This window comes from Aspergillus affinis, assembly GCF_023601865.1.
Source record: "Aspergillus affinis strain CMG 70 chromosome Unknown NODE_93_length_150861_cov_87_049760, whole genome shotgun sequence".
Taxonomy (NCBI): domain Eukaryota; kingdom Fungi; phylum Ascomycota; class Eurotiomycetes; order Eurotiales; family Aspergillaceae; genus Aspergillus; species Aspergillus affinis.
In genome coordinates this window covers 140524-150861 of record NW_026515874.1, presented here as the reverse complement: position 1 = coordinate 150861, position 10338 = coordinate 140524, and the positions used below count along the sequence as shown (strand labels likewise).

General features: G+C 48.0%; 4 protein-coding genes across 4 annotated transcripts; 2 read left to right on the top strand and 2 right to left on the bottom strand.

Moving 5' to 3' along the window:
* Window positions 1-1229: 1229 nt before the first annotated feature.
* KD926_011342 (uncharacterized protein) lies at window positions 1230-1517 on the top strand (the record flags this gene model as incomplete). Its single annotated transcript, XM_053103613.1, has 1 exon — window positions 1230-1517. The coding sequence occupies one exon, from the start codon at window positions 1230-1232 to the stop codon at window positions 1515-1517; it is 288 nt and encodes a 95-aa protein (XP_052953085.1).
* A 1516-nt stretch (window positions 1518-3033) lies between these two features.
* Window positions 3034-3960, top strand: KD926_011341 (oxidase ustYa family protein; the record flags this gene model as incomplete). Its single annotated transcript, XM_053103612.1, has 5 exons — window positions 3034-3049; window positions 3122-3247; window positions 3314-3444; window positions 3519-3612; window positions 3683-3960. 5 exons carry the CDS (start codon window positions 3034-3036, stop codon window positions 3958-3960), a joined length of 645 nt encoding a protein of 214 aa, XP_052953084.1.
* Window positions 3961-4134: 174 nt separating this feature from the next.
* Window positions 4135-5655, bottom strand: KD926_011340 (acyltransferase family protein; the record flags this gene model as incomplete). The annotated part of the gene is made up of 1 exon (XM_053103611.1): window positions 4135-5655. The coding sequence occupies one exon, from the start codon at window positions 5653-5655 to the stop codon at window positions 4135-4137; it is 1521 nt and encodes a 506-aa protein (XP_052953083.1).
* A 293-nt stretch (window positions 5656-5948) lies between these two features.
* On the bottom strand, window positions 5949-10002 carry KD926_011339 (P-loop containing nucleoside triphosphate hydrolase protein; the record flags this gene model as incomplete). Its single annotated transcript, XM_053103610.1, has 4 exons — window positions 5949-7199; window positions 7266-7630; window positions 7821-9801; window positions 9886-10002. 4 exons carry the CDS (start codon window positions 10000-10002, stop codon window positions 5949-5951), a joined length of 3714 nt encoding a protein of 1237 aa, XP_052953082.1.
* Window positions 10003-10338: the final 336 nt, after the last annotated feature.

The following is a 10338-nucleotide window of genomic DNA, read 5'->3' as shown; positions in this document are numbered from 1 at the left end:
AGCAAGGTGCTGTGCGGTATGTGGATTAGGTCAAGATACTCCACTTCTCTGGTCTGGTTGATAACATCGTTCCAACATTATCCAAGGCCAGACACGCTGTTTGAGGACCGGTCTTTCAACTTCTGGACCCTCATGATCGTAGGTTGCTTCCGAGCCTTCTGACGGAACATCACTTGGGACCTGAGTAAACCCCCGACGGCTTTCCTCCATGCTGTCACAGAATGAAGATACAGGACTTGTCGAAATTGCTCCAAGAAAAGACAGGGCAAAGATCAGGTGAGGAAGTCTTGAGCTCTATAATGGAAGAAAAATCGGCCACCCCGTTGGATTTCTAATGACCAGACCCCACCTCTCGACTGAATGAGAAAGAACAGACTATATTCCGCTGCGGTCTCTCCCCAGGCCGAAAACGTTAATATTGCATGGCCGTATCTACACCGCATGTATCAATAGGAATAGGTCTATTTAGATGACGTGTCAGGCCTAGATTGTTCGACTCTTTGCACAGGAGCTTTTCAACAGGAACCATCGGAAAACTAGGTCTCATATCGCAAAGCGCAGGCGGTTCATCCCGAACAGGCCATCCGTTGGCATGTTACACCAAGACCTAATTCAGGGTAACCTGCAATTAGCTCGCAGGATTTAGTAAAAGAACATCTAGGGTTTATTGGCTGAAACTGAGGCATTTCTGCCTACCTCTTAACAATGACTCATAAGGCGTAGACAGCTCGGGTCTGTTACCTGCAATACAGCAGGTTTATGAGTGAATTAAAGATGAACAATACATGAACCAAGATGGGTCTATGAGTACGATATTTCATTACATACCGACTAGACAATGACGATTCGATTACTCTGGTGAAAGTTTCAAATCCTATCCTGTCACGGGGTCTCGAAGCAAAGATGGCCCGGGCATTTGATATCACCAATGCACAGTCAGGGAGGCATTGCATCTACTGCCTACCATATGTTACATGGTTAGTTGGACCAATATGCATCTAGAGAACGTAACGTATCTTCCTTGTATTCTATATCGGCCTCAATAATTCCTTACAAATCAGAGCACATGTAGAGCCCAGAATCTTGGCCGCTGCGGATGAAGGCAGGACCGCCAAACCTGTATATATAAGGCTAGGTCATCCAAAATTTCTCACTCGACCAAAGCCAAATCCTCATTCATCTCCTACCTCACCTCTATTCATCAATTACAACGAAACGCACCCGCAAACATGAAGTCCTTCTCTGTCTTGACTTTGCTTGTTCTCACCGGTTGTGCCCTGGCCCTACCCACTCCCGATCAATCCGGAGTTGACGTGGCCGACGAGGCCGTGAAGACCGGCGACTACAAACGATCCGGCAATATCAAAGCCCGTTGTGGTCTGGCCCTTTCCCCCGATCAAGCCGGAGAGGACGGGGCCGACGATGCTGCGAAGATCGAAGCACGTTGTGCCATTCCCTGGACTCAGAACTACGGCGAATATGATGACGTCGAGAAGCGCGACGACAGCGAGAACTAGATTTATCTGGTCAACACGGACCTATCCGAACTTTCAGCGGTAGGTGATACAACCAGGATACCCCTGCTCGTTACCTTCTGTTCTAATCTTCGTATAGGAAGGTCTGTCATACTACCTAAATCTGGTCGAGGACTAGACTTCCGCAACAGGTTGTTTTGGGAAAGTTGAGAGAGATGGACGTTTAACTTTTTTTTTTTTGCTTTCTGATCCACGATGTCCAGGAGCAACCGGATGGCTTGCTTATCCACTCATTAGATCAAATCTAGTTACTCTAACTTACAGTATGTTGAATTGAGAAGATTCTTGCTTTGGAAACACGTTCATATTCATAAAGTCATAAAGAAGTGAAAGAAACACCAACCGGAAGATGCGCGACAGTAACTGTGAGCTGCATTAGTAGTGATACCACTAGCAATGATGGGCTATCACATCGTAGACATGGGTATGGTGGTTGGCACACAGCGGTGTTGTACGTTGGACCTGCCTCTATAGGCTCACCTGCCTGCTCTAGTTAGTCTGCAAATGAGATCAACAGCAGACACAGCTAGTCAGCGGTCTTCGAGACCTTCATCAATTCAAGCACGTTACAGAGGACACCTCCCCCATCTGACATTGCACACGTACTAAGGCTTGCTTCCTCCGGCCGAATCGCTCAATCCATCCCAGAGCCGACGCTTGGCTTCCTGGTCCCCGCTCCGGCCTCCGGCTAGGTGTGCGTTTTAGCCCCTGCAGGGTCTCTGCGGGAAGATCGACTGCCAAAACCAATCAAGCAATACACAGATCATATCATATTATGTCGGGCTTGCTATAGATCGCGTCATTTGGGGCTATTCTATCCCGGTCGCATTGTAGCCTCATCTATGATTGCATTGCTAGTGGAACCGTGCTTATCTTGGCATTCTCCGTGGCGGATCGACCATAGTTAGTGCTTATCTCCCGCGGCGCCTTCCGGTGAGTGTCCCGTCGTTGGATCCGACGAGGGTTCTGTAATGCGAATATCCAGTTTGGTCCCGGTATTACCGTCTGTATCCAGGCTGTATTGAATGTTTTTTTTTTTTTTTTTTTTTTTTTTCAGTTCTGTGCATCCTTGCGTAATGCCATGTAACATAATCCAAGTTGGCATCAAGTGTGGGTCTAGACAGTCGAATGCTTCTGTATGCTACGGGCAGTAGATTTGACATATGTCCTCAGTGGCGTCAACAGTTGCCAGAACGGAAGTACGTGATTTACTCTATATTCCATCTCTTGCATTACCTCTGCGTCCTTCCGTCCAGTCCCCATTCATAGTGCACGGCTCTCTACCATGCACTCCCTTGAGCAGGAAAGGATTACTGAGGAGGCAGGGCTAATTACAAAAAGTCAGACATTCGCTGATGACGAACGTGCACCGTACGGTAGGAACTTCGGTCATTGTATCCGGAGCTTGATATGGTTGGTACTTCCATGGGCGATAAGTACGGTCTTGCTTGTGGTCCTGATTTGGAACCTGACGATTCGCACGACGAGCAAAGATCCGATGCAACGATTATACTGTGAGTGAGTCTGTGTGATTGTAACTGACTACTCGAAGTGACTGTTCATGACTGAGGCTTGACCCCTATTAGCACCGGTCGAGCGTGAAATCGAATTCGAGACAAAGCGCTTTTATCGCAGCCGTGGTGGCGACAAATCACCTTATCAGGGATGGCCTTCGGATGAGATTGACCAGCTATGGAAAGATAGTTATGTCCGTAAGTCTCGATGTAACCTCTATGGTAACCGCCTCGGGCGCCTGATGTTAAGCCTGGCATCACTAGGTGGATTGAACACCTACGTAACTGCGGACGAGGCCGGGCCTCTTCTAGAGGAAACGCTAAGGGTTCCTGTTCCTGGGCGAGAAAACGAGTTTATGGTCGTGCTCGATGTATTTCATCAACTCCACTGTTTGGTATAGTAGAGCTCTTTACAAGGCTATCCACCCCTCTTGGATCATTCACAATGTGAAGCTAAGAGAAACCAAAGGATGTCATTCGTCAATCATGGTATCCGAAAAGATACGGTCGAGGAATGTATCACCCCAACGGTACGTTGGACTATTGTCAATGGCTGCATTACGGTAAGCCTGATCTTCTGGGGGATATAGTCGGGAATAGGAACCTTCGGCTTGTGTTAATATTGCTACACAGACCATTGCCTTGACCAGATTCGCCAAGCACTCATGTGTGCTGCAGACACAAGCGTGGTGTTTTTCGAGTGGAGCAAGCAATCCAACGCATCTAGACCTCGGGTCGACAATCTGCACACATGTCGAGATTTTGACAAGATTAAGGACTGGGCTTTCGATCGCGATATTGGTGAATATCATTCGCATCGACGTGTAGTGCCAACTGAGGAGGGACAATTCGCAATACAACGGACAACGCATTCTGATCATGGGGACTCGTCGGAGTGTTTTGCGACATGATTCTCGGTAGATTTCAAGTTTCGCTTTTATCTTAGGATTGTCCTGGGTGTATGTATCTTGGGGCTTAGAAGACAGCGGCTTAAAATTTGACATTGATTGCCTGTATCATTCGGCGGAAAGTTTGAAATACATATTCTCTGATGTGTATAGTTGAATGCTATGGAGGTTTTATTATTACGCCAGCAATTTAAATTCAACCCATTTTGAGAATCGCATGCTCTCCTCGTCGATCCATCGACAGAAGAAATCAGAAATCCAAACTAGCAGAAAGAAAAATATCAACCATCCCGCGATAAAACCTAAGACATACCTCCACATTTCGTCTTTTCCTGTAATTTCCCATAAAGCTGGGAATAGCGGGTAGCCAACCAGGTGTAATAGAGGACCGTGCAATATATAGATACTGTAGCTGATGCGGCCCAAGTATTGCACGAAAGGAGTCGTGAGAAGACAGAGCCTGAACGGAAGCTCAATGTTTGTGTGCACCAACACCCCGACTAGGAGAATAGCTCCCAGACCCGGAAAGAACCGATACGGTTGGCGGTCGAACGATGGGATAAGCTGGGCCAGCAATCGGTAGCCCGGAGTGTAATCGACACAAAATGTGGGACTGGACAGCAGAAACAGCGAACACGTAATCGAGGCCAGCTGGAGGGCGAGTTTTGATCTCTCTTTCCAGAGTCTTTTGATGGCTTCAGGCTGGCCTTCTGGGATAATTTCCATATTTCTGGCATGTACCGTGTCTGCTAGAAGCGCACCGCTTAAGAACAAGCAAACATCCCATCGACCCCAGCAATAGGCATAAATGACAAACGATGCAAGCAGAAGATCTCGGATTACAAGCAAGAGGCGACCCGTTGATAATAAGACGAGATAAAGTAGCATCGAAGCCCGGAATTCAGAAGGAATGGTCCACAGATGGACATCGTACGGTGAGATGTACTCCTCCCAGGACCATATATTCGTCAGGTGCGACCACGAGAGTAGCCAGTGTTTCAGTTGAGCACCAAACGAACTCATTCTCTCGGGTTGGCGTTCCGGTACCCCTCTCATGATCGCGCGATTATAAACTATTGAGTGAGAAAACTCCCAAAGGCCAAGTTGTAAAGTAATCATGGTAAACATCGTCGAAGCCAGCAAAGGCAGAAAGAGCCGGAGCCCTCTGCGGAAGGTGGATGAGCTTAGGGTACTCAACATCTTCTGCCAGTTTTGGCGATGTGCCTCACCCAATGCGTGAAATGAGAGCACGAACCCAGAGAGAACAAAGAAAACACAGACACCTGCGTCCCCAGCATGTGTGAGGCGAATAATTGGCAGTTGGAAAAACCCACGGGAGAATGGAATCTCCTCGTGCCGGTAAGAACATTGTGCTGATTCATGTGCGGAAAGCCCAAATCCATAATAGGTCGACTTCTCGAATGAACCGAAGATATGTTGGTTCACTACTGCAATGGCGAAGAGGCCTCGAAGTCCGTCCAAGAAGGCTGTATTATTGCTGCTTCGGTCTTCGACTTTGGTCGTGCGGGATAGGAAGCTGGGAATAAGTCCTAACCAAACTTTCTCACAAAACTTGCAAGTTCGTCGAACCACGCGGTGCTTCGAGCCCGAGATAGTCTCGTCGAGGGGGCGTCTCTGAGTATTGTGATGTTCAAGAGGGAAACTTTCTATCTCTCGCAAAAGGCTTTGAGATTCCATTGTATGAGACGGCAAACGAGTTGATATAGTGGAAAAGTAACGGGGTGAGAGGTGCTTAAAATGAAGAGTAGAAACAGACGACAGTGAAAGCGACTCCCAGGTTGTCTGTTTTATAATTTAGTCCGAATGGCCCGGCGCCTGGCGCTTCTAGTCCGAATTTACTCGTTGATTACGCACAGTTTCATTAGTGTATCTTCCATTTTCTATCGGTTCTGGATGACGAATCCGGGCTTTACGCTAAGATACCAAATAGACCGAAAACATTGAAGCTAGATTATACACTGCTGGAAATACTAAACAATGTCTGCCCGGGTGATTTGGTTAAGCCCGCACATCTGGCGAAATCCAGCATTCGTGTCGAACAAATCAAGCGGACTCCGGAAATCAACAATGCTGCCCTGGTCTATGATACAAATTCGGTCATAACGTATGACTGTTCGAAGCCTATGCGCAATGCAGATCACTGTTCGCTTGCAAAAGGCGTCTAGAAGTGACTGCTGCACTGTTCGGTCGGTGTCTTGGTCAATAGAAGATGTAGCTTCGTCACAGATGAGAATGGCAGGGTTTCGCACGAGAGAACGTGCCAACGCGAGCAGCTGCCTTTCGCCTAGGGAAAAATTACTACCATCTGAGTGTACCTCTCGATCAAGAGCTAACTGTGGGTATAAGGATGCTTTGCGAAGTGCCTCGTACAGGACATGGTCCTCGTATTCTCCGGCCGGATCTAGGTTTGACCGTACCGTGCCTCGGAGAAGGGTAGGGTCCTGGGGGATTATGGAAAGTCTCGACCTCAAGCAATGAAGATCCACGTCCGCGACATCCATATCGTCAATAAAGACAGATCCGTGTTCCAGAGGGAAAAGTCGGAAAAGGACAGATATAATCGATGACTTGCCTGCCCCTGTGCGACCAATGATGCCAATCTTCTCTCCGCCATCTATCTTGAGACTCACATTGCGTAATGCCTGAGGTAGGCCACTGCGATATCGTAGGCAAACGTTTGTCATGGTTATACTTCCCGTGGCTGGCCAAGTTGATGATGGCATGACAGCTGACTCGGATGTCTCGACTGGAGTCTCTTTGCCATAGAAAATCATTCTTTCGACCGTGACTAGAGAACTTTCCAGTTCGGCGCTTTGTGATATGACGGCAGGAACTATTTGGACCACAGCCAGGGCGTAGGTCATTATCAACCCAGACATACTAGGTGAAATAGGGCTGCTAGACATAACAATCAAGACCCCGACAAAAACAATCAGGGTATTGCCCAGTGTATCCAGCCGTAAATTCAACCATTGTTGGCTGGCTGACATCAGGTATGAAGCGTTACTCGCCTTGTCAATAGCAACGTTTAATCTCCTCTGGAACACCTCTTGGACGCCAAAGCTTCGAATTGTGTGTCGCCCAGCAATACATTCGGTGACCTTTGCTGCAATATTGGAGCGCGAGACAGTCTCGTGGCGTTTTAGCTCCTGCCTGGAAGCACGATAGTAGCGAGATGTGTAGTATGAAACCAGGGCAATCGCCGGAGCCGAGGCAACAAACTGAACAAGAAGAAAATATTCAGTTCATGGCGCAAGAATCAGGAATATCAATCAATTTTCACTTACAGCTGGGAAATGGACCGAGATCAGTAAGAACGTTGAGAATGCAGTGCCAACTAACATGATAAAGGCCCGAATTGTGTCGCTGACACCGTTATCCAACTGGCTAACATCATGAGAGAACAAGTTCATCAAGCGTCCGGATGGATTCGCAGTATGAAATGACATCGATGCATAAAGGATACGGCGAAGAACGGCCTTGAAAAGGTTGTCGCTGGCCCGTAAGCCGACTACTGCAGCCTGGCTTAGGTATGCCCACAGAAGCGTGCTCTGAATGAACCCAAGGAGAACATAGATTCCTGCATAGCTAAGATGGCTAAGTCGAAAGATGCCATCCACCCACCATGATAACCAAACGCCAGTGGAGATCCCTGCCGTTTGTGAGATGATTAAGAGGCAAAACAAGATCGGCCAGTGCAATATCGATCCGGAGACAGATAAGTATGTTCTATAAACAGACCCCTGCACACTACCCGTTCTTTGAGGCTCAGTGGCTATTACCTGGTCTTCAAGCAAGCCCCGTTAGTACTCACGCGAATCTGGAGGAAGAACATTTCTTACTTTGATCCTCCGCATTCTTCAGCGTTTCCTGGGGCCTGTTGCTGTGTCTGAAACCGGTTGCTGCGTCCGAGCTATTTTGTGCGTAACTCTCAGGCGTGTGAACTGTCCGCAGGACCAATTCACTGCTAGGCTGAGAGTGATATGAACTCTTGGAAGAGATGATGCGGCCTTTTTCCAGCCACAGAACACGATCACATCGGCCGAGTACGCGTTCGCTGTGCGTCACCAGAATACACGTTTTCCCTCGCAACAGACCACGAATCGCCTTTTTGAAGATGTGTTGACCAACGTCTTCGTCCACAGCTGATAAAGGGTCATCCAAGAGTATTAGATCCGTGTCTGCATAAATGGTCCGCGCCAGGCTTATTCGCTGTTTCTGCCCACCCGACAACGTGATCCCCTTCTCCCCAATACAAGTCACGTCGCCCTGCGTCCATGTTTCGAGATCCGGTTTCAAGGCACATGCTTCAATAACTTGGTCATACCACGGTTTACGGAAATCTTTGCCAAAAATGATGTTCTCCCGGACGGTCCCACTTTCAATCCACGGTATCTGGGAGCCAAACGATAGTCTTGAGCCGAGCACTAAACGGCCTCGGATCTGGGTTATCTGGCCCGCAATTGCAGAAAGAAGAGTAGTCTTCCCAGCACCTACAGGCCCTGCAACTGCGATCAACTCTCCGGGCGTAATGTGCAGGTTGATGTCCGATAAGATAAAAGGAGTATTGCTGTTGGTAGGCGTGTTAGCCTCTGTGCCCACGCGGAGTAAGTTGTCGCTTTCCATACTGTCCTCCTCCTCAGTCATAGGAAAGGAACAGTCTTCTGAAACCTCATTCCTGGCAGTAGAATCCCAGGAGAAACAACCGTCTGTTATTTCGACGGCATCAACGGCATCGAAGTTCCATATAATTTTCTCTTCTTGGTCATCGATGCTTAGAAAAGTTTCAATCCGCTTTACGGATATCCAGGCATCGATTAGCTGGCTAAGCACCATGGGCAAAATGTTGAGAGGCTTGCGAAGACAATTGAAAAGCGCTAGCGAAGAAAAAGCTTGTGCAGCGGTCAGATAGCCATGGACTGTCATAAAGATGATGAAGGACGACATTGCCGCATACGAAGGAAGTGACATGGACAGGCTCATGGTCATGCTCCTGATATTCAATAGCGTGTGTTGGTGGTGAACCTCGTTCGCCCTGGAATCAGAAATCCGAGAGAGAAAGTATGACTCCCAGGCATGAAGCTTAACGAATTTCATGTTTTGCAACGCCTCGCGAAGACTAGCTGTTCTCTTGTCTAGTTCAGCGTTTACCGCAACACGTCCAGATATCAACCAGCCCATGCTGAGGTCAAGTCCTTTTGCACCTGTCACAAGGAGAATGAGGCCACCCAATGCACTCCATTTCAGGTTATAGAAAAGTATCACCAAGGCTATGATCACAGCAATTGGTTCACTCCATATCATGTTCGCATAGAGTATGGCGCTCTCAATACGTTGCGAATCGACGGTGATCAGGTTTGATATTTTTCCATCGACCCATTCGCTGTTTTCTGTAGTAGAGAGTCTCAGAGTCTTTTCAAAGATCAATGCTGTGAGAACAGCTTTTATTTCACTGCCAACCACCTGTCCTAGATAATGGTAGTGCACAAGAGCAAAGCTCATCCCCATCTGCGTGATAAAGAGCCCTGCCACATACATAAAGGATGCTCTGTTGGACGACGACTCGTCTGATAGGCTAATCAGAAGGCATCTCAGGATCAAGGGGGCTGTCACTTGGAGAACGTTTGCGAGCAGCATCGCAAATCCCGCAAGGAAAAACTCATATCTAAACGTTTTTTGTAGAGATTGGAGAAGAGGCAGGTGTCTCTGACGATCCAGAGACCCTCGAAATGCTCGGGATATGGCATTCTGATGCACGTTTACGGCGCGATTTGGATTCAGATTCCGGGTATCGTCTGCAGTTAACGGTCTGAGGTAACCAATCTATGAATCAACATTCAAGTCAATTTTGACTACTATCTGAGCGAGAATACAATGGCAAGGAGTTTCTCCTAGAGCAAGACATACAGATAGTAATGGGAAGATCCACTGAAACGTCAATCGACTAAGCAGTCCGACGCGGTCTTCGTGGACAATCTGGGTATGGCTCAGTCCCTGTCCGGTTGGAGTGCGGGAAAACATCATTTTGGCGCTAATTCGGCCGCATGTGTCGGGGTGGGTTGGCGGGTTGGGAGGATTGATTGATTTGAAGTAGGAACCGTCCACCAGGGAGGGAAAGGGCATAATGGGTGGGGATCTCTATAATACGGAACTAATAATTCTCATTTACATGGGTTAACAAAACCACGCATCTGTATGACGACTCATCCAAGGCTGAGGTTACATCCAGCCCGCGAGGCTTGTGGATCGGGCCTCTTTGCTTCGGTCAAGCTATCAGCGCTAGGTTTCTTTTTCCTAATACTAGCCGAATATTGCGTGCACTTCCTAATCTGCTTAGTTTGTGCCGCCCAGGGACAGTTG